At 47.2% G+C, this 24,040-nt stretch overlaps 1 protein-coding gene across 1 annotated transcript in view; it reads right to left on the bottom strand.

Annotated features, from left to right (window-relative positions):
- RFX8 (regulatory factor X8) overlaps nucleotides 1–24,040 on the bottom strand; it is an 82,382-nt gene continuing 58,342 nt past the window's right edge. Inside the window, exons 8-15 of the mRNA XM_023732268.1 lie at nucleotides 22,397–22,510; nucleotides 20,786–20,936; nucleotides 17,918–17,976; nucleotides 16,082–16,238; nucleotides 13,156–13,250; nucleotides 8,494–8,608; nucleotides 7,227–7,528; nucleotides 1–177 (exon numbers count right to left, since the gene is read on the bottom strand). Of these exons, the coding sequence (XP_023588036.1) occupies nucleotides 1–177; nucleotides 7,227–7,528; nucleotides 8,494–8,608; nucleotides 13,156–13,250; nucleotides 16,082–16,238; nucleotides 17,918–17,976; nucleotides 20,786–20,936; nucleotides 22,397–22,510 (1,170 nt within the window). The remainder of the gene's footprint in view (nucleotides 178–7,226; nucleotides 7,529–8,493; nucleotides 8,609–13,155; nucleotides 13,251–16,081; nucleotides 16,239–17,917; nucleotides 17,977–20,785; nucleotides 20,937–22,396; nucleotides 22,511–24,040) is intronic.

The raw sequence follows: 24,040 nt of genomic DNA, 5'->3' as shown, positions 1-24,040 counted from the left end.
TTACATATTAGTATCGCTTTCTCTGAAATAAATATTTTCAGAGCTTTGGGGTACATCTGACACGTGGATCACAAATCTTTGTCCGTCTCTGAGGGTTACGAGGGCCTCTTGCCCCACAGGAAGGCTGAGTCTCACGGTGTGCTCGGTGTCCTTGTCTTCCAGCAGTACCTGGATGAGCTACAAGGCGAAAATTTTAAAAAGGAAAAGACAAGAAGAGAAAGTGACTCTACTTCCTGCTGCAGGAACCACCTTTGGAATTATTCTACCAAGCTCTATCCCACCTTGGGAACGAACTGGGAAGATATACATTTATTCCTACTGCTGTTGTCGTTGTTGGGTGCCAACGAGTTGTCTTTGACCCATAGCAATCCCATGGGACACCATAGAACTGCCCCACAGAGTTTTCTTGGCTGTAGTCTTTATGGAAGCAGATCGCCAGGTCTTTCTAACAGGTCTTTCTCCCGTGGAGAGGTTAGGTGAGTTTGAAGCACCAACCTTTCGGTTAACAGCCGAGCGCTCAGCCATTTACACCACCAGGGCTCTTTTTATTCTTACTACTAAAAAACAAAAACTAACAAACAAAAAGAACACCGCCACCGCCAAACCCATTGCCATGGAGTCAGTTCTGGCTCATGGTGACCCTACCGTTACAGAGTACAACTGCTCCCTAGGGTTCTCTCGGCTATAATCTTTACGGAAGCAGATCGCCAGGCCTTTCTTCCAAGGAGATGCTGGGGGTGGGGTTTGAACCGCCAGTCTTTAGGTTAGTAGCTGATCACATACCACTTGCACCACCCAGGAGATCCTAATTTCTCAGGGAACACTCAAGGTCTGGTGAGGACTTCCTGGAAGAACTCACAATCTGGGGATGGTACAAGAAAGAGGGGTGCCTGGTGCTCGGGGCAGATGGGCTTTTCTTTAGACAAAGAGAAACACCCTTGAAGCATTGTGAAAGTAAGCCTCTCTTCCTTTAAAGTCAGAGAAAGAGTGGATGAAAATCAGAAGGGAGTTTGTGCAAGATAATGCGGGCCTCCATGCCTTCCAGATGGATACCAATCCCGGCATTTCCCATCCATCTCTGGAGCAGACACAGTCGGCTCAGGTTCCCATCCAGACGCCCCCTCCGCCGTCTGACAAAGACAACAATGACTAACAAAGAGCGACTGTGAGAACCATCAGTGGATATTGGTGGAAATGACACTCCATGGGTGGCAACAGATTTGAGAGATTCATAGAGTATTATGTTAGTTTAAGTGTCAGCTTTTTAGATAAGTTATTTAATCTGTCTGAGTAAGTCTTCTCATCAGAGAAACAGATATGATATGCTATCCCTCCCTTAGCTCCAGGCATGCTCTGAAGATTGGAAAATCCTCGGACATGATTACTTTAAATCCAATATGAATGTCCTGTATTTTCTCGGTCTGATTTAATCAATAAACCAAAAACCCTTTGCCATTGAGTTGATTCCAATATGGCGACCCCGTGTTACAGAGTAGAAATGCTCGCTAGGGTTTTCTTGGCTGTAGTCTTTAGGGAAGCAGATGGCCAGGCCTTTCTTTGGCGATGTTGCTGAGTAGGTTTGAACCACCAACCTTTAGGTTAGTAGATGAGTGCAAACCACTTGCCCCCCTCAGAGACGTCAAACCCTCCATGATAATCTCTAATGCGAGGTTAATGAAAGTCTACTTCTCACTCTCTCTACATTCAACTCGGCATCACCACCCAATGAAAAGATGTTTTTCTCCTCTCTCAAAAAAATTGTCTTTACCTTTACCCTACAGCTGAAGAATCACTTATTTATAATATTTGTTCGTGCTTTAGTCCATGAGCACATGGCCCACAGTGAAAACCGCGTAGTATGTTTTCAAAAAGAATATTCTTTCTTTCATATCGCATTATTTTCTTGTTATTCTTAAACATGCTTTGGCGTTTTACTCTCTTGAACATTGCTGGAATGTGGAGAGCAACAAATGGATCTGGCAATCTGGAATGCTGACTTCAGCTGTTATCAGAAGTGCAGGGCACCGCTCGGTGCCTCAGAGGCTGCCACGGGTGCTCAGCCAAATGGGGCGCTAACTCAGGGCAGATGAATGCAGATAGGACGCAGAGGGTGTGCTTTTCTTGTTGATGACGAGCGCAGATGCCGAATAATGAATGTAATGAAAACAAGATGAGCGTAACTTTTTGGCGTTAAATCTTTTAAGTCGTTATAGCTAATTCAGCAGGCATGAAGGAACAGAGGCAGGTTTAATTATTCTCTAATGCATATTACCTTGGATTATATGACACTTAATCTGCTTCCATTGCTTTATTATGTAGTTCAATTAATGTCATCTCTGTTGCTTCTGCCAATTAAATATAGGTCAAACCCCACTGCAATGCATTTCAAAGGAGCTGGGGTCTTGGGTAGAGAGTGTTATAGGAAAGGGCTCAGATTAGGTGGTTTTGCTGGAATGATACTAACGAGTTGAGGTTAGTGGGGGCTTAATATACGTTAAGAAATAATCTAATCATTTTACAGTGATTAACTTAGTTAAACCCCATAACCAAAAACCAAAACCAAACCAAGAAAAACCCATTGCTGTCAAGTTGATTCTAACTCTTAGCTTCCCTAAAGGACAGAGTAGAATTGCCCCACAGGGTTTCCAACGAGCAGCTGGTGGATTTGAACTGCCGACCTTTTGGTTTGCAGCCGTAGCTCTTAACCACTGTGCCACCAGGGCTCCCCTATGGAATTATATACTAGTATCCCCATTTCGTCGAAGAGGAAACTGAGGAACAAATAAATTAAGCAACCTGCCCAAGGAAGAGGGGACATTCGAGCCCGGAAGTTATGTACCGAACTGCATACTTAACCCTATGCTTATTCGTTACAGTGAATGTTACCTAATTAAACAGAAAAAGAGATGTGGCTTGAAAATATTTTGCCACGTTGTACTGGGGCATCCACCACATAGATCACCGGGCCTGTGGCTAACCTAGTTGACTCTACATTGGTATTTTCCAACCACAGGATGACATGACAGCCACCAGTCCAGTACCAGCATTCCCTGTGTAATTATAATACCTGCGTAACATCTGCGTAACTGCAAGCCTTGTGTTTAAATAAAAATTCCCCAAACCGAAGAGTATTTTACATGTCTAAGAGAGTGCCTGCTTAAAATCATCTTTATGACACTTCTTGCTGGAAAGCTAAGAGTCTCTCTAGAAGGCAAGAAACTATCCCCTAATCTGTCTTTTATATACATTGTCTCTCTGGAGAACAAATCTTAAGGTGCTAAATGTATCCACTTTTTGGATGTCTTTGTCTGCCTGGCTGATGAAAACTGAAGTCAGGAACTTAAAGTTCTGAACCAGGACGTGGCACACAGAACACGAGCACGAGAGCTTTGACATCTGTGTTTAAAGCGCACAGGAAAATATGAAGTACTTCAGATTTATATCTTTCCCAGCATCCTCTCTCCAGAGGGTATTCTTCAGAAGTAGGTCTTGAAGGATTTCTAGTTTCTTAGAGAGCATCTTTCTCCTGTTGTTAGTGCCGTCATTCAACTCTGATTCATGGTGACCCCACGTGTGCAGAGTAGAACTGCTCCGTAAGGTTTCCAATGGCTGTGGCCTTTAGGAAGTGGATCGCCAGGCTTGTCTTCCGAGGCATCTCCGAGTGGGTTCGAACCGCCAACCTTTCGACTAGTAGTCAGGCGCTTAACTGTGTGGCCACCCCGTTACTACCTCCTTTCTTCTGCGGTGTGCCATGGAGTCGATTCCGACTCTTGGTGACCCTACAGGACAGAGTAGAACTGCCACATAGGGTTTTCTAGGCTGTAATCTTTCCAGGAGCAGCTGGCCAAGTCTTTTCTCCCACGGAGGCATCGGTGGGTTTGAACCACAGATCTTTTGGTTAGCAGCCAAGAGCTTTAACAATTGCACCACCAGGCCTCCTTCTCGTTTCTCCTAGCCCTAAGCAAAGGCTTTTCACGGTGGTTTTCACGGTGATAGTGCCTTCAAGAGGGGAACTCACGTGAAGACTTTTTGAGTTTTCCAAAATGATTTTCTGTATTTGACTAAATCATCAGATGTTAAGATATTTTAATTTACTCCTAACTCACCTCCTTTGGAATTAGAACACATAATAGAATACCCTCTGGGGAGAGGATGCTGGGAAAAGACAGTCTATGAGCCTCAGTTGCACCATCTGTCAAATGGGGTACTGATGACACCTATCTCATTAGGGTATTTTGAGGAAAAGACGAAGTAATCATTTAAGAATGCCTAGCAGGGGGAGACCATCAGTGTCTGCTCTCCGCCTGCTTCTAACTGTGGCAGAAACGCTAAAAGTCTACTTCCGGTTACCTTGGCAATTAAGATCATGTAAAACTGCCATGCTACAGGGCTAGCTGTCGCCCACCCAGTGAGAGGGGAGATCTGCTCACTTGGAGCTGAACACTGAGGCCCCGCACACATGCTCGTTCTGCTGGGGCTCCACGGAATACTCCAGAGTACGCTCGACCAAGCTGGCTGCTGGCCCAGCCCTGGAAGGGCTCTGTCGCCATGACTGGGTATGTTCTCAGGAGTGTCAGGAGCAAAGCATTCACCTGGGTGCAGGCTGGCCAAACGGGTCTTTCTCCAGATCTGACTGGGCCTTTTCTCTGAGAACAATGCAGAAACACTAGGCTCCGTGGTTGGCATCTTATCTGCACCCAGCTGCTCCCCTTCTAAAGAGGCCCAGTTTACACTCACAAATTGGGCTCCATGATATGGGGTCAGCATTTCACCATTTCGTACTCATTTTTGGTGTGTGCTTCACGCACACCCTTGCAAAGGCGTTTTCTTATTTATAGACATGCATCTGAGTCTACTGCACAGAGGGCGTCAAATGCAGTGGCTGTACGAATTTCCCATCCCACCAGAAAAAGCAAAGACCAAATGTGGACTAAGTGAGCCTTTTTAAACCTGAGAGATGCACTTTCTTTGCTCCTGTTCCTACTAGTTTTGTCTAACACATATCTTGCCAGAATAGGTGACTAATAACAGCTCGTACAGGTCCTCGGCAACCTAGAGAACTGAGAACGAGAGCTTTGTTTAGGAAGGAAAGGACCCCGGCAGGTTCTGGTTATTTAGAGGACCGTAGGTCATGACAGTGTTGTGGATTGAATTATGTCCCTCCAAAATATGTGTTGCAAATCCTAACCTCTATGCCTGTGGTTATAACCCCATTTGGGAATGGGTTGTCTTTGTCATGTTAATGAGGCAGGATTACTGTACGGTGTATCTTGAGTCAATCTCTTTTGAGACATAAAAGAGATTAAACAAGCAAGGTAAGAAGCAGAGATGAGGGAAGACTGATGCCAAGCCCCATGGAGATCTCCAAGGAACCAGGAAACAAGCTGAAGAGACAAGGACCTTTCTCCAGAGCTGACAGAAAGAGAAAGTCTTCCCCTACAGTCGGCACCCTGATTTTGGACTTCAGCCTCCTAAACTGTGAGAGAATGAACTTCTGTTTGTTAAAGCCACTCCCTTGTGGTATTTTTGTTATAGCAGCACGACATAACTAAGACAGTTTCAGGCTGTGACTCATTCGGACAGGCATGACCACTACTGACCACCACTGAGGCCAACGCATCTCTCTGATGGTCTCCTACCAAGCCCAACCCCTCATCTATTCAAAAGGGTACAAGACAGAGCCTTTGTAAAGTGGCTAAACATCCTGAGCACGTGTATAGATGTTTTTGAAACTAGTACTAAAACAACTGCTGTCACTAATTTTGTTTTTGCTTAAATTAGTCCACTCCCTCCTCCCCAGTGGAGGAGTTGCAGTTGCTTCCTGCATCAGTTCAGTCTCATCGTCCTGGTATTCAAGGCCCTGTCTGCAATCTGAGTCTTCCTCTTCTCTGGGCTGGGTCGTCCTCCAGCTGACATCGGAGACAGTGTTGTGGAGTGTTGTGGGATGAGAACAGGCTTGACACCAGGCAGGCCAGGGCTCCAATCTCTGGTCCTCTATTTACTTGCATTTACTTGCTGTGTGACTTTATGTATGTCACTCAGGTTCTCTGAGCCTCAGTTTGCTCATCCATCACACGAAAATGGTAAGAATAGATAGTCTGTAGGATTGTATGGCTTTAAGATAATGTGTATAAAAGGTATATCTGGGTGGGTTTGAACGGCTGGTAGTCAAGTGCTTAACCATTTGCGCCACCCAGGAACTCCAAACCTGTTGCTGTCGAGTCGGTTCCAACTCGTAGCGACCCTATAGGACAGAGTAGAACTGCCCCATAGGATTTCCGAGGAGTGGCTGGTGGATTTGAACTGCCAACCTTTTGGTTAGCAGCCAAGCTCTTAACCACTGTGCCACCAGGAACTCCATAAAGGGTACATAACCCGTTGCTGTCGAGTCCATTTGGACTCATAGTGACCTTATAGGACAGAGGAGAACTGCACCGTGGGGTTGCCAAGGCTGTAGTCTTTACAGGAGCGGGCTGCCATATCTTTCTCCCCTGAAGAGGCGGGTGGGTTTGAAACACTGAACTTTCAGTCAGCAGCCAAGCACTTAACCACTGTGCCACCAGGTCTCCAAAGGGTATATTAAAAAAAAAAAAAAAAAAACCAAACCCATTGCCCCCATTGCCATCTAGATGAGTCCGATTCATGGCGACCCTGTAGGACAGAATAGAACTGCCCATAAAGTTTCCAAGGAGCAGCTGATGGATTTGAACTGCCGATCTTTTGGTTAAGAGCTGTAGCACTTAACCACTGCACCACCAGGGCTCCAAAGAGTAGACAGTAGGTGCTACACAAATAGCAACGCTTATTTTTATTTTTCAAGATGTAACCCTGTTCAATCTTTGCAAGTTCTCTTCTACTCAGACTCCTCGGTGTCCCCTTCTTTGAACTCTAGAGGCATTTCCAGTTCACACCATTACCTTGTGAGTCTAACCATGCCAGAACCACGCCGGCTAGATGGGAGCCCTGGGAACGTGAGACCCAGGCCATCCAAACACTCCCCATCGCTAATCACGCCAGGCACACATCAGGGCCCCAGAGACCTGCGCCTGTCAGTGAGAACCAGATAAGCTGCTCCAATCGCCCTTAGCAAAGTCCCGATAGCACAGCTGGCTCTAAAATTCTTTATCAGTTCTTGCACCATGTGATCTTTATGGGTTTGCCAACCACCCTTGAGTTCTTATTCCCTAGAAACAATGGTATGGAAATGGGGGTTCCAGGGGCTCTACCTTCATGCCCGTGGCGGCGTCCACAAGGAAGCCCAGGACCCTGAGAATCACGCCGCTCACATCTGCGGGACACCAGCTCTGGCTCACGTGTTTCAGCGTCACCGTGGGCGGCTCCACAGTCGGGCCTTCGCACTCCTGAGTTGGTGAAGAATCCGGAGGGTGGAAAAGAGCCTGGTGCGGCTGGATGAGAGGCTGGTCATCTGACAGCATTTCTCTGAGATTCTCCACGTCCTCCTCTAGGCATGACTGAAGTACATGAATCACATATTCCAGAAGCAGCAAATGAAACAGATGCCAGGAGCCTGCATTTAAATAGCAACCAAAAAAGAATAGACAGATGGATACAGAAATAAATCTCTGTGAAACTAACAACTTTTCTGGGGCTTTTACTTCCTGTTCACCAGAGTCTCATTCCTATAGTTGATCCTAAAGGGGCCGGGTGGGGTCAGTCATGAGGGCAGCATTCCATTCCCAGAGAACCTGAGGCAGGGGGCAGCTTTTGGACAGGAAGAAGACCAAACCCAAACCAAACCAGTTGCTGTTGAGTCAGCTCTGACTCATGACGGCCCCATGTGTGTCAGAATAGAACTGCAATCCACAGGGTTTTCGATGGCTGATTTTTTGGAAGTAGGTCGTCAGGCCTTTCTTCTGAGGCTCCTCTGGGTGGACTCAAACTGCCAACCTTTTGGTTAGCAGCTGTTTGCACCACCAGGGACTACTTCATTATTTCCACCATCTACATACAATGGGAACTTTATCCATCGTTGTTCCTGAAAGTTAAATGTGGGTACCCCAAAGATCCCATTTTTCCTCCACCTCAGTTATCTCCCTTGGTGCTTTGCTCAAAATGTCACCAAGAGCATAATTCAAAAACAAGGGGACACTTCCCACGTGTCCAACAATGACGGAATGGGTGAATGAGACATGCTTCACCTGTTTAACAGACTATCATGTTGCCGTTAAAAAAGAAGATTCCTATGCTTTTGTCTGGTTTTCTGTATCTATGTTTTTATACCAAAAGGTTCAAAACAATGACTGCAGATTCTACATAAAACCCACTGCCGTAGAGTCGATTCAGACTCATAGTGACCCTATAGGACAGGGTAGAACTGCCCCATAGAGTTTCCAAGGAGCGGCTGGTGGATTCGAACTGCCAATCTCTTGATGAGTAGCTGAGCTTTTACCATAGCAATATGGAAAACACTTATGCTATAATAAAGTCTTCAAAGGGTAGAAAACAATTTTTTTTTTTAATCCTCTGACTTACCAAAACTATCCCTGCGGCAGAGGGTCATGGCTTTGCTCACGGCAGTGAGAAGGAAGTTCCAACTGAGCTGGAAGCTGGCGGCCAGTTTGATAAACTCCTCTTTGCTTCCGCTTGGCTATTAAATTTTTGTGAGAAAAAATGCTGGGGTTGATGATAAAGTCAAGTAGAACAGCACGTTTTCAAATGCACACGTTTGTCATGAACAGAAATTTTGAAAGGGCCACGCGAGAAGAGGGAGATGCAGTGATGCTAAGGGCGCGGACTGAGGCAGTGCTCGCGAGGGCCCTATTTCTGGTCTTGCTCTATCCTCTGTGGAGATGATTCCAGGGCACACCCTCTGAAGGTGGTGGAGACAGGAGGGAGCTGGGAGATTGGCCTACTTTTTTTTTTTTTAAATATTTTATTGTACTTCAGGTGAAGGCTTACAGAACAAATAGTTTCTCATGAAACAGTAGTACACATGTTGTTTTATGACATTGGTTAACAACCCCGCAACATATTAACCCTCTAAATTCTCAACCTTTTTTTTTTTTTTTGGTGAAAATACACATAGCCAAAGATACACCGTTTCAAAAATTTCTACATGCACAGTTCAGTGACATTGACTATGCTCTTCCAATTGTGCTGTTATTCTCACTTAAGACGAAGGCTTACAGAACAAAATAGTTTCTCATTTAACAGTTACTACAAATGTTGCCCTATGACAGTGGTTAACAATCTCACAACACATCAACAATATCCTTACTCAACCTTGTGTTCCCTATCACCAGCTTCCTTGTCCCCTTCTGCCTTCTGGCCCTTGTCACTGGACTCCTGTACCTCGTTAGTCTCATTTGGTTTTACGGGGCTGTCCACTCCCAGGCTGAACAGTGAACCTCAGAGGTAACTTCACCACTGAGCTAAAAGGGTGTCTGGGGGCCATACTCTCGGGGTTTCTCCAGTCTCCTTGATTGGCCTACTTTTTAAAATCTCCACAAGGTTTTTAGAAAGAGGTCGCTTGTGAAGCACAGCAGAGAAACGCTGCGGTGCGGACCCCAGTCTACTTGGAAATCGCTGTGGAGAGGGTTAGCGGCTGTTGTACACGTGCACTTCTGTGTGCTCCGTCTGATTATGAAAAAGGGCACAGAATTCCACCAGAGTGGAAAATAACAGTGTTTATTTCAAAACTGGCCACTGCACGCGTCAATGATCACAGGACCGCAAGTCCTGCCCCTCCTTCCAGCAGAGGGAGATCTGAATTGCACTGCTAACAAGGTTTCTCTACGTGCCAAACAAGACGTTCTCTCCACCTAGATTACTTGGGTCATACTCTAAATTTACTACCAAAAAATTAGCTGCCTTCAAGTTGACTCTGACTCATGGTGACCCCAAGTGTGTAGAACTGTGCTCTATAGGGCTTTCAGTGGTTGATTTTTCAGGTGATCCCCAGGCCTTTCTTTTGAGGCACCTCTGGGTGGACTCGAACCTCTACCCTTTTGGCTAGCAGCCAAGTGTGTTAACCATTTGCACCAGCCAAACCCAAACTAAACCCATTGCGTGGAGTCAATTCTGACTCATGGCAACCCCATGTGTATCAGAGCAACGCTGCTCCATAGGGTTTTCTTGGCTGTAATCTTTATAGAAGCAGATTGCCAGGTCTTCCTTCTGTGGAGCTGCTGGGTAGAACTGCCAACCTTTGGGTTAGCAGTTGAGTGTAAACCGTGTATGCCACCCAGGCACCTTTTACACCACCCAGGGACTCCAAATTTTCTACAAACCAGTGGAATTGGGTAAACTTCAAATGCTTATGCTGAAATGGATACCCCTGGACCCTCTTCTAATGAGCTGCTGTGTGGGCCACCTACTGACCTCAAAAACTTTTCTTTAAAGAAGAGATGTAGAGACTGGCCAGAGAAGCAGAAATGCCCTTTCTGGCCTGTGCTTCTCTTCCCTTCTGCTCCTACCGGAAGCACGCGATGTAGAGGATTGCCGGAGCTTTGGGTGGGTCTGAGCCCCCTTCAGGGGCAGCGTTTCACCGGCAGCACCCTCCTCCCCCGCCTTTTCGACCCCTGTTTCTTACCAGCTGAGATATGGCTCTCAGGGGGAATCCCGGTGTCCAACGGGGGATCTTAAGTTGAAGGGACAATGAGAGTACTAAAACCACATGGATACTCTCTGAAAGTACTGGGAGAGGTAGCACTCTGTCTGCACACACGTTTAGACATGAACCCTAAGTAATACTGGGCCTCTTCTCCTCACCCCACAGTGTGGCACTTCCTGGTCCTCCATTTAGAACTTATTCTCGGGCCCGAAGTGCACGAGAACAGAGAACGAAACTCATGACAAAGGTTAGTGTTTCCCTCTGCTAGCACTACCAGATGCTCTCAATGGACGCCATTAGTCATCTCTGACAAGCCCGAGGCTTACGTTTGAACAGCCTGAGTGTTTTATTGACAATAGTCTGTTTTTCATCAGCTATTTTACAGAAACAAGCCCTTCAAAGGCATGCAGTTATAAAAACACCATTTTTCTAACATGCCTCATTTGTAGAGGCTGAAGATAGGATGATGGAAGCTTGGGAAACACATAGCCTTACATGATTTAAATACAGGATGAGACTGTCGGGCTGTGTCTCCCAGGATTTGTATTAACGAGCTCAGTGAGTTTATCTTGGTTAAAGTGACAGGTTAAAGAGAATCCAAAACAGGTAATCATCTATGGAAAGCCTCTGTCAGTGACGATTTGTAAGCCTTCAGCTATCACGTGAATACCAGTGACAGGTTACTGCTGTTACGACTAAGCTACGCTTAACACCCGAAAGGAGGACCGAGAACCGTACAGAAGCTGGAATGGTTACTTTCAAGAAGCAAACAACGGAAAGAGACACCTGCCGAAGGCTGGAACCAACTGTCAAGCTCCTTCCTGAGTTTTCGGTTCATCTCTGTGAGTGGACGACTCCCATGTCTCCTGCAGACTTTGTGGGCTCATCAATTATTTCTGCCCTTTACCTAGACCGAGAGGACAGGGGTCCGGACGAGGCCAGGCTGCCGTGGGAAACCAGAGTGACAGAAACGTGGCCAGAGTCTTAAAGGACGAAGTGGAAGTCACCCTCCTGGTACCCAGGCTCTCGGAATCTCTGCTCTCTGCTTCGGATTTGTTTTTTCTTCTTCCCGAAACAGGCCTTCCGTCCTCCACCTGCTCACGTCTCACTGAGTGCTCTCTCCTGAATACCTTGCTTCCTTTCTCGGCTTATTTTAATGCTACCCTCCCTTCCCGTCCCAGCGCAAGTCCCACCTTTTCCCAACTGCTTCCTTCTTCAGGCAAGACGACGCCCCGAAATGTCGGAGGCCTGAGCCGCTTGGTCCCTGCCCAGCTGCTGCTCACTAGTGAGGAGAAGGCAGTGATTTTATCTGAAGCAGTCTCAGCTTCTCAAGGCATGATGGTGGATGAAGACGAGAAAACCAAGCCCACAGACCCTGCTGAAGGGACTCTCAAGCGGCCCATCATTCAGAAGGGCCAAAGCCACTCAGATCGACAGCTGGTTCATCTTCGATGTTTTGAAATCGAGCCAGACACTTTCCCGGAATGTGTCTGAGAACAGCAGCCAGGAGAAACCCCGCCTCCACACACCCACGTGGTGCACACGCGTGCTCTCTTGCACACACACGTTTACTTGTACAGCACGCTCACCCACGCTCGTGTACACTCATCTGCACACACACACGCTGACTCGCACACACACTCGTTCCCACATACACGTTCACCCGGATACACACTCACCCAGGGGCACACAAACTCCCCCATGTACACCCATGCCCATCCTCAAACTCACCTGAACATATGCTCACCTGTGCATACATGTGTTCGTCCATGTAGACACACCCACCTGCACGTCCATGTATATACACTCACCCGCACACACACATACTCAACTGTGCACACACAAGTTCACCCACGCACATGTTCACCCGCACACAGATCACCCACACCCACACATGCTCACTTGCACACACAATCTACCCATGCACACCCATGCTCACCCACGCACACCCCCATTCACCATGCACACCCACGTTCACCCATGCACACCCACACTCACCCATGTTCACCCATGCACACCCACACTCACCCGTGCACACCCCCATTCACCATGCACACCCACGTTCACCCATGCACACCCACGCTCACCCATGCACACCCATGCTCACCCATGCACACCTATGCTCACCCATGCACACCCGTGCTCACCCATGCACACCCCCGGTCACCATGCACACCCACGCTCACCCATGCACACCCACACTCACCCATGTTCACCCATGCACACCCACACTCACCCGTGCACACCCCCATTCACCATGCACACCCACGCTCACCCATGCACACCCCCATTCACCATGCACACCCACGCTCACCCATGCACACCTACGCTCACCCATGCACATACGTGCTCTCCTGCGCACAGACACACTCACAGACACTTGCATGATGTGCCTATTCTCTGAGTCTCTGCCTTGCTTCAAAAGGAGACGTCATGTCCCTGCCCCTCACCGCCACGCAAGCCGTGAAGAGGTCTGGAGAAACCTCTCTTTCATGCCAGTAGGCAATGGACACTCTCTGGGATAATTTTCCTAAAATTATCAACATTTACTTCTTTCCTTTAAAAAAATATCAGTTTTGTACCTGGAAGACAAATGCTTGGAGGTTTGAAGACAGACAATTTAGGAATACGCTGAGGTCCGTCGATGTTCCCAGCAAAGAAATCAAACTGCTTAAGCCTGTAAAGAAGCAGAGGAAAACAAACAAAAGATGGCCTGCCAGGTAGCAGAGATTTTCGGCAGGTATTTGTACACTCAGTAACCTGGGATCAACAGCTACACAATAAGAGTTCAAAGGCATTCCCTCGGGCCTCACATCAATTTCGAACACAAAGGGTGGATTCTAACGCTGGCTTTGTCGCTTCTGCGGTCATCTACTTCCTCCTCATGCGGTTATGCCTGTTACTAAGTACCTCTGCCACCTGTTGAAATGCAAACAAGTATTTGAAATGAAACTACACCTTGTAATTATACAGCACCTGTCTTCAAATGAGCTCACTGCGCGGTTCAGACGTGACCTCATCTATCCTGGCCATTTTCATAACAGGCGTAAATGCCTTTTAACTGATGGTGGAAATCAAGGCAGCTGAGAGAGTTAAGTGCTTTGCCTCGGGTTACACACTCAGCTGGTGCCGACCTGAGGGTGGGACCCCAGCGTGTGTGACATCAGGTCTTGGATCCTCCAGCTGGGCAGGCACCACCGAGTGTGAGAGAACAGCCATTGGCTCCCCAGCTTTTAGAATGGCGCTGCATGCCAGGCAGGGCTTAGAAAACCACGTAGGTTGCTGTGGCTTGGCCAATGCTGGGCCATGTTCAGGGGCTACTGGTGTGCTGTGTCCTTGCCGGGCTCGGTACCCTCTTGGGCTGGAAGGACAGGCAAGGACATGAGGATGTCAACAGGAGCACAGGAGTCTGGGCAGGCCGGCGGGTGGTCTGGCAGGCACCCGGGGTGGGGGCACATATCCTCCTGGGGCACCCGGGGCTTTGACTAGGGGCAAGAGCAGGGCTGGGGCAGCCATCTAGGATTTGGCGGGAAGCCAATGACTTGGGAGGGGTATCTTCTGGGAGCTTAATACTCAGAATTGCTGTCTGTAGCCATCAGCCCGCTGGCATACGTGTTAACGTTTTAGATACTGTACTGGTTTTAGGGGGAGGGTCCCGGGGGAGGCTCTGGGACAGCCAGGGCAATAGGGGCAGGGGAGATTTCTGAAGACAGGAAGGTAGGCGTGGGCAGAGGCTGTTTATGAACCATAATGATGGACATATCTTAATAACTGTTACAGCCCTACTTCAAGGTCAAACAAAGAGAAAGGGATAATTTATTGCTGTTGCTGCTATGTAGTCCTGAATCCATGTACCCATCCAGGGATGAGATACTTACTGAAGTGTTACTAGGTGCCGGCCACTGTGCTGGGCTTATCAGCTGACAACCTGAAGGAGCTCACAGGTTACTTACTGGGAGGCAGCTTTATACACAACTGAGTGTGCCAGGACGGGATATGTCCACAGGGGAGGAAGCTAGGAAATCCTCCTGGGGCATCTTGGTGGGAGGGCCTGCAAAGTGAACCCGGGAGTCTAGCACCGTTGCGTTAACTATCATACAGGGACGGGGCTTTCCGCCCCTTGCCTAGAGGTTGGCCCTTATCCCAGGGGGAGAGGACCTTCCCCGGCCTTCAGTTCCTCTTAAAGCAGCACCCTGGCTCTCCCCTGAGTGACATTTCCTTGCTGCCTTTTCTCACTGCTTCCAGACAGGGAGGTAACAGTCTCTCAGCCGGCTCTCTGCGCGATCTGCGCAGGGGAGGTTTTTTTTTTTCTTCATGAAAAATTAATTACAATTATCAGCTAGCAAAGGGCAAGAATATTCACATGCTTAATATCACTTGTTCATAAAGTAGTGAAGTATAGTGAAAGCACGTGAAAGCACAATTGTTAAACTTCACTTGTTAAAAATAACACTAGGCGGTGTTAAAGTAATCACAGCAGAGGCTGGCAAGGCAGAGAGCTCACTGAATCTAACTCAGACACGATAGAAGAGACGCTGTTGAATCTGTGCAGGTACGATATATATATATATATATATTTCAAACGAGACGCTCCAGGTTGATTTCCAGAAATTAATATTGTCAAGCAACAACCACACTCACATGTCTATTCATTTACTAAACAAACATGTATTAGCAAAGACATCATGTCGGGCATTTGGTAGGCCCTAGGGGTCCAGGGCCACCAAGTGTTCCTGAGGCATTCATTGCCCCCTGCAGAAAACGTTGGGTGAGCAGATAAATTACATTAAACCAAAAAAACCGAAAACTCGTTGCCTTTGAGTCTGTTCCAATGCATGGCGACCCCGTGTGTTGCAGAGTAGAACTGAGCTCCGTAGGATTTTCTTGGCTGTAATCTTTACAGAAGCAGATTACCAGGTCTTTCTTCCGTGGAGCTGCCTGGTGGAACTGCCAACCTTTAGGTTAGCAGTGAAGCACGAACTATTGGTGCCACCCAAATCAAAAAAACTAACTAAACCCATTGCCAGTGAGTCAATTCCAACTCATGGTGACCCCATGTGTTACAGAGTAGAACTGCTCTATAGGGTTTTCTTGCTGTAATCTTTGTGGAAGTAGATTGCCAGGTCTTTCTTTCATGGTACTGCTGGATGGGTTCAGACCTCCAACGTTTAGGTTAGAAGTTGAGTGCAAACCACCCAAACCCAAGCAAACCTAAACCCACTGCTGTCGAATCGATTCTGACTCATAGCGACTCTATAGGACGGAGCAGAGCTGCCCCATAAGGTTTCCAAGGAGCGGCTGGTGGATTCGAACTGCCAGCCTTTTGGTTAGCAGCTGAGCTCTTAACCACTGCACCACCAGGGCTCCTAGGAACCTTTAAATGATAATACTGAAGAGTAAATAACATTCTACTTTCTATTAAGAAATTCATAAATCAGCGATGGCCATGCTAGGCCCAAATAGATACCAAACACTTTATAGTAAAGAAAGTTGCCAAAGAAAAATTACATTTCATCTCTGTGCTGGTCTCCAGCTCATCCATGTCTCTGAGGTTAGCTGGCAGGGCTTTCTTCGAAATATCCAAAGTGCCTTGACTGATAATGGCATGTAGATCTGACTTCAAAACGTTGACTATCCTGTTATTTTCCAATACCGTTCTCATAGTCTGCGGATAATGGAAAAGCACGATACTAATTACAGCGCTGCTTTTAATTTTACCTTTGCCTAATCCCCCCCCCCCGCCTCGCCCCCCCAAATTACCAAGAGTTTTTCTTTAAGGAGAAAGAAAAGTGAATCTGGGTATTACCCATGGAAAGGGAATCACATATGACAATTTAAATGTTCAAACTTCACCGGTTCTAGAACTGCCTCTCTGAACATGATCATCAGAAGGCCCCGGTCACATGGGTTTTGGGCTGTCGACATGCTGCGGCTCCTCCTCTCCCTGTTCCTAATTCTCTGCACCCCACCAACAAGCCTAAATCATTCTAGAGAGGAAAACCGTGGGTGATGGATCATCTGCAAGGAAGGGTGGGAAGCAACTGAGTGGACCGATCCCAAGGGGTGGCTGCGGGACTCAGAAGCTGTCTCTGTCCTTTCCTATTGGGAGCCTTGGACCATGAACTTAGCCTCTGTGAGCTGACATCCTCAGCTGTTAAATGGGGTGACCTAGTCGCTTATGTTTTTGGAGTGCATAGGATGAGCACTCAGTCGTCCTCACAGCAGCCCTATGAGTAGGCATTATTTTTACCCATGGCTGTGGAGTTGATTCGGACTCATAGCGATCCTACGTGTGTCAGAGTAGAACTGTACTCCATAGGGTTTTCAGTGACTGATTTTTCAGAAGTAGATTGCCAGGCCTTTCTTCAGAGCAGCCTCTGGGTGGACTGGAACCTCCAACCTCTTGGTTAGCAGCCGAGCACGTTAACTGTTTGCACCACCCAGGGCCTCCAGGCACTATTATCACTCCCATTTTACAGATGAGGAAGCTGAGGACACTTGGAGTATTAAGCAATCTTTCCCAGCCGATAGGCAGTGTGGCACTTTAGTTGGGTTGAGATGAGGATCTTGCTGCCGGGGGAGTGCCAGGATTGACCGAATCACAAATGGGAAAGTGCAGGAGAATGGGGCTGGGCCTGAGCGCACAAGGCGGTGTGACAATCCCGATGAAATTCAAGTCTAGGGAGAGTTTTGTGCTGGGAGGGTGGAGACAGGTAAACACCACGCCCGGCTGAGTCCCCCTCGGCTGAGACTGATTTATAGCAGAGTGACAGTCCACTATCTCTGTCCTGTCCTGGTGTCCATAGGATTTCAGAGCAGACTCCTGGTGGCCCAGGTGCCAGTATTTTAGAATCTTTTTTCAATTCTTCTTTCCCTTCCTTTAAACACTGAAGCTACAAAATCTCCTCAGGAGTAGAAAGGTTGGGGCTGAGGAGCCCTGCTACCTGAACACACGAGGTCCATGGTCCTGTCTGACCTAGGTTCTGCTATGATGCCCTTTCGCCTCTGGCCCCTGCCAGCCCAGTGCAGGCACCTCTGTGGGGCCTCCCTCTGGCAACTTCTAAACGCTGGCCTGCTTGCCCTCCTTTGTCTTACGCCCAGAGGGAGACATGGTGATGGAAGCTTCTCTGTTGAGGGGAGGAGAGGGTGAGCCTTTAGCTCAGAGCCAGCCAGCCCTCAAGGCCTTCCCAGCCAGCACCAACAAGGTCCTCATGCCTGGCGTCCAGGTGGATGGGAGTGCCTCTCTGAGGGACCCACCACCTGCTCTTAGGAGGTACTCGCAGCTCTCGGTTTTCACTTCAGGAAATGGCTTTGTTCCCTGATGTCTGCTTTGCTGACACGTACCTTTGCCATGTTGGAAAGGTACGTCTTTCTTCTCAGTCTTTTGACAAACACAGTAACTTCTGTTAAGAACAACACACACGGCCATTACTGATACTGTAATTTCAAATGCCTGTGAATGAGCGGGGGAAGGGGTGGTGCACGCGGATCAGAGAAGAAATGCGCGGGTGTCTGAACCGCAAGGGCAGCTGCACTCACCTTCCACAGAGCGAGGCCTCCTGGTCGAAGTCGCCCCCAGTCGCAGCATTCTCACCCGTCCGCCAGCCCTTTCCCGAATGGCTGGCAAAGATTATGGCAGAGGCCGTTTGACTGAAACATCCCCATGTCCATAAAAACACGTGATCCCAGCATCTGACATAAGTGCTCAAAGGAGTTTAGGATTGTTGCCCAGTAACCCCGAGCACTGCTGACTTCCTCATCTCTACTGTGCTCTCCTCAAAAAATGATCAAAGGAAAGGGTGGAGCAAAAAAAAAACAAAAACAAACAAACAAACAAACAAAAACCGGTTGCCACTGAGTCAATTCTGACTCACGGCGACCCCGTGTGTGTCAGAGTAGAACTGTGCTCCAAGGGGTTTTCAATGGCTGCTTATTGGAAGTAGATCACCAGGCCTTTCTCCCAAGACACCTCTGGGTGGACTCAAACCCCCAATCTGTTGGTTAGCAGCCGAGTGCATTAACCGTTTGTATCACCCAGGGAATCCAAAAGGGTAGAAAAGGAAAGATAAAAAGAGAAAACATAGGGAGGGAGATTTTCTCTTTAATGTACCCATCCATTCGACAACTATTTACAAGCGGTCACTCTGTACCAGGTGTGATGGTTAAGATTGTGTGTCAACTTGGCTGGGCCATGATTCTCCGTGTTTTAATGTAATCACTCCCATGATTGAATATACTGTGAGTAGCCAATCAGATGAAAGGGAATCTCCTTGGGGGTGTGGCCTGCATTTGTATATAAGCAGACGTTCTGGCTTTTGCTCTCTCTGGATCCTGCGGCTGCTTCCTGTCGTCTCATCTCCCGTTCTTGGGACTTGAGCTGTCAGCTTATCTGCCGAACCTGGGATTTGTCGATCTGCACAGCCAGTGAGTGGGAGCCCTGCTCTCCGACCTTCCGATCTTGGGCTTGCCAGCTTCTGCAGCTGTGTGACTTGGGAGAGGTCTCTACCCTGATCCACAGACTTGGGACGTTCTAGCCTCTACAATCTCGTGAGCTGTTTCCTTGATATAATCTCTCTCTCTATATATATATTTATACACTTTACTGGTTTTGCTTCTCTAGAGAACCCAGCCTAAGACACCAGGCCTTAGTTCAGTAAGTGCTGGCTGAGCTGATGGCTAAAGGAGGGCAGTCTATACTCTCAGGGAGCTTCCCTTCTAGAGGATGGGTCTCAAGATACGCAAACAACTTCCCAACGTGGGGTACGTACTCTCCCACAATGTGAAGGCATGGGGAAGAGGAACGTGCTGGGTTCAGGGAAGGGAGAAGCCTATTTGGAAGAAGGTATGGGGAAGACTTTGTTTAGAGGGTGACATTTAATCTGGGCATTAATGCATAAGCAGGAGTTAGCTAGGGCAATGAGGGTGGAGGAGGGAGGGCAGGCAGTCCAGGCAGGAGAGTAGCAACGTGAGCTGGAGAGCTACCTGCTGGCCATCCTCAGAGCTGGTTTATGAGGGAGAGCACTGGGCACGGCCAGCCTTACGGGGTCACTTTTTCTCTTTCCTGTAGGATACTCAGCAGCATCCTTTCCACATCCCTAACCGCTTAGCACAAAACCAAACCAGTTGCTGTAGAGTCAATTCCGACTCATGGTGACCCCATGTGCGTGCAGGGTAGAACTGCTCCCCAGGGTTTTCAAGGCTGTGACCTTTCGGAAGCGGATCGCCAGGCCTTTCTTCTGAGGTGCCTCTGAGTGGGTTCGTAGTTGGGTACCTAACTGTCCGCACTACACAGACTTCTCTAACTCCCTGGACCTGTCAAAAGCCATTTTATTAGTCATAAGAGGGAAGTTTTCAATATTAACAAAATTGAGAAAATATTGAAGATGTCAAGAATTTCATTTTCCTTGGATCCGTAATCAATGCTCATGGAAGCAGCAGTCAAGAAATCAGATGACTTATTGCAATGGGCAAATCTACTGCAAAAGATCTCTTTAAAGTGTTAAAAAGCAAAGGTGTCACTTTGAGGACTAAGGTGCGTCTGGCCCAAGCCATGATATTTTCAATCGCCTCATATGCATGCGAAAGCTGGACAATGAATAAGGAAGAATGAAGAGGAATTGACGCCTTTGAATTACGGTGTTGGTGAAGAATAGTGAATATACCGTGGACTGCCAGAAGAATGAACAAATATGTCTTGGAAGAAGTAAAGCCAGCATGCTTCTTAGACGTGAGGATGGCGAGACTTCGTCTCATGTACTTTAGACAAGCTATCAGGAGCGACCAGTCCCTGGAGAAGGACATCGTGCTTGGTAAACTAGAGGGTTAGCAAAAAGAGGGAGACCCTCAACGAGATGCATTGACACACTCTCTGCAGTGATGGGATCAAGCATAGCAAGGATTGTGAGGATGGCGCAGGACTGGGCAATGTTTCATTCTGGTGTACACAGAGTTGCTGCGAGTCGGAACCGACTCGAAGACACCTAGCAACAAGATGGACTAGGTAATAGGGTGTGGATGGATCAGCACGAGAATCCATCATTGGCACTAAAGAAAAGGTCAGACAATGTCAATGGGTCAGGCCTTATGGACTGCAGTTTAGCACATGAGGGGAAAAGTAAGTTATTTAGCAGCTGAAATGTCCTGCTCCAGTTTGAAACCTAGATACTTCTTACACTTCTACAGAATTTACTTATTTTTTTCATTGAAACCTACCTTTGAGTTTGGAAATCTGTAAGAGGGCTGGGAAGCCTTCCAAAGCATTAAGTAGCCACAGCTTAAATTTCTTACTAAATAACCTGACAGACTTCAGGTACTGAATAGGAACATCTTCCAAAAAGTCATGAAGGAGGATGTCCTCGATTCCCTGCAACAAAAATGTCAAGACACCGTGAATCTACTGGTCAGTGTAAACCCAAAACTAAAACCCATTGCCGTGGAGTCGATTTCAGCTCATAGCGACCGTATAGGACAGAGTAGAAGTGCCCCACAGGGTTTCCAAGGAGCAGCTGATGGATTCAAACTGCCGGGCTCTTCACCACTGCGCCACCAGGGCTTCAGTGTAGGCATCCCCTAATCACAAGTGCCAAAGGACACGTGTGCTGCAGACTCAATCGTCTGCAGCGACTGAGCAGACCAGGAAAAGTTTGAGAGAGGCCACTCACTGGTCTGCTGGAGCGGCCACTAGCCAGCCCGAACCATGTTACCGTGTAGGAAATCAGGCCGGCATGGCCAGAAACTGAATTTTCTTTTCAAAGATTTAAAAATATTGATAATGGATTCAAATTAAAAACAAAGAAACTACACCGGTACCAGCCAATACTAAGTGAGTCAAACTAACTTAAGGGTTGAACCGAGCCTCCTCTTTCTAAGCTTTGTGTTAAGAATCTTAAAAGCACTACATTATTTCCTAAAAAAAATAAAATAAAATGTGAGGTTCAAGACTAGTAGAAAGAGGATAATTTTTCACCATAGAAACGATATATTCTTGACGATCCAAATAAAATAATCGCTTTAGATACTGTTGTTGTTGTTAGGTGCCGTCGAGTTGGTTCTCGCTCATAGCAACCCACGTACAACAGAACAAAACGCTGCGTGGTCGTGCGCCATCCTCACAATCATTGTTATGCTTGAGCCCATCATAGCAGCCACTGTGTCAGTCCATCTGGTGGAGGGTCTTCCTCTCTTTTGCTGACCCTCTACTTTCCCAAGCATGATGTCCTTCTCCAGGGACTGGTCCCCCCGATAACTTGTCCAAAGTACATGAGACAAAGTCTTGCTATCCTCGTTTCCTGGCTGTACTTCTTCCAAGATACATTTGTTCATTCTTCTGGCAGTCCATGGTGTATTCAATATTCTTCACCAACACCATAATTCAAAGACATCAATTCTTCTTCAATCTTCCTAATTCACTGTCTAGCTTTTTGCATGAGATGATTGAAGATCGTCTATCTAGAGATAGGCCCTTAAAAAAAATCCTGGCAATCAATAATTCCAAAGCAATTATTCCAATAACTCATTTTAAAATCTTTCGTTGACGTTACCCGGGAAAGAAATTTGACTTAGTTCAGGATTGACTGGTTCTGGAACCACAGGCTTTTTCTGTACCTGAAGTAACTCAGACATTCACTGGATTCAAAAAGAAACGCTGGATTTTAGGCAGAGATCAAAAAGATCACGGTCCATGATCCCCACCATCTACTCCACAGAGGGCTTGAAGTCCATGGAGATCGCTGGGTGGGGGAGGGCTGTGGTTGTGACCCCAGCATTTGGTATCCATTTCAAAAAAACGACAGAAACCAGCAATTCCAACAAACGTCCCCCTACCTTGTACAGCTGTACATCGTAGCATTTTAAGAGCTGGCACACATCAGGCAATGACATAAACACCACTGTGTCTTGCTGCAGAGATTTCCAGAAGGAAGTCAGCAAATCCCCCACCTGATGTAAATAATAGAACATATAACCAAAAGCTCATTTGGTGCCTAATGAGACTAATCCCCCATATGTACTTAATCAGCCCCAAAGGATAACAGGATTAAATTTTGTTCCAACTAACGTAAAGCTTTGCCTGTATCAGCTTTTCTGGGCTATCTTTTATAAGTATTCTTTCTAGCAACCTATCAGGGAGTGCCTGTCAGTTGGATGGGATAATGTGGGACATATTTTCATGAGAAAGTTCTGGAAAGAAAGGTGTTTGTGGCCACAAGGGAGCTCCTCCTGTTGATTATAATAGGATGCGGATTGGCCCATAGGGGGCAGACATAGTTTAGAATAAATGTTCGTTGACTGACCGGCTGATTCCATCAATAATCTTTCAGCTCAGAAAGATGTGTAACAGTATTAATCTAAGAAGCCTTCTCCTTGCCATCAAGTTAGAATCCATCTAGGGTTGTATAGGCAAATGGACAGGTGAGATTCTACATAGGAGCCTTCTTTAAAGACTTCTGTGGACAACTCCTGTTGAGAAACAAAATGGCGGCTTTCTTTCTTTTCTTCCCCCCACCCTTTCCCTGTGTTGACCTTTCAGATTCCATTATTAAATCAGAAGGCCAATCTGAGTTGCCAGGTAACAAAAATATTCGCCTTTTGGGGACTTCCGCAGGCTCAGATATTCTGAGGCATCACAGCCCAGGTGTCTCTTCCCTGACACCAAAACCAGCTGCGTGGAGTTGATTCTGACTCATGGAGACACCAGGTGTGTCAGAGGAGAGCTGTGCTCCGTAGGGTTTTCAGTGCCTGATTTTTCAGAAGTAGACCAGTAAGCCTTCCTACCGAGGCATCTCTGGGGGGGTTTGAACTGCCAACCTTTCGTTTAGCAGTCAAGTGCATTAACTGTTTGTACCACCCAGGGATTCCTCCCTGACACTAAAAAAAACTAAATCCATTGCCATCAAGTCAATTTTGACTCATAGTGACCCTACAGGACAGGGTAGAACTGCCCCTTAGGGTTTCCAAGGAGTGGCTGGTGGATTCAAACTGCCAACCTTTTGGTTAGGAGCTGAATTCTTAACCACTGCACCATCAGGGCTCCACACACTAGGACCTGCCAACGACTCCAGGTAAGGAGCTATTCTCATGTGCAAGTCCTCAAGTATACGAACGGGAGTTAGGGTCAACTCTTGAGTTACATGAGTCTGTGTCTCTGATTTGAAATCCTGTTATCAGGGACATTAATTCTAGAGAAGACTTCTCCAGGGAGACTGATAGACATGTAACAGAGAATAGAGGAGTATGATGGCCAGAGTAAGGGGAATCCTCTTACTCTCAGTTGTTAACTTTAGCGCACGGGCCCATTGAGGTTGGTGGGTCTGAATGAGAGCAATCACAGGCTCATCTCTGCTAATTCCCTCACCACTCATAACCAAAGGTCATCAAATCCTGCTGTGCCCTTTCCAGAAATAGTTCTCTAATCTGTCCCCCTTTCTCTCACTTGTTACTGTCACTCCTCCAGATCCAACCCTCATCATT

This window comes from Trichechus manatus, unplaced genomic scaffold (genome assembly GCF_000243295.1).
Source record: "Trichechus manatus latirostris isolate Lorelei unplaced genomic scaffold, TriManLat1.0 scaffold00004, whole genome shotgun sequence".
In the NCBI taxonomy this organism is placed as follows: Eukaryota; Metazoa; Chordata; class Mammalia; order Sirenia; family Trichechidae; genus Trichechus; species Trichechus manatus.
This window is presented reverse-complemented; position numbering and strand designations above follow the sequence as displayed.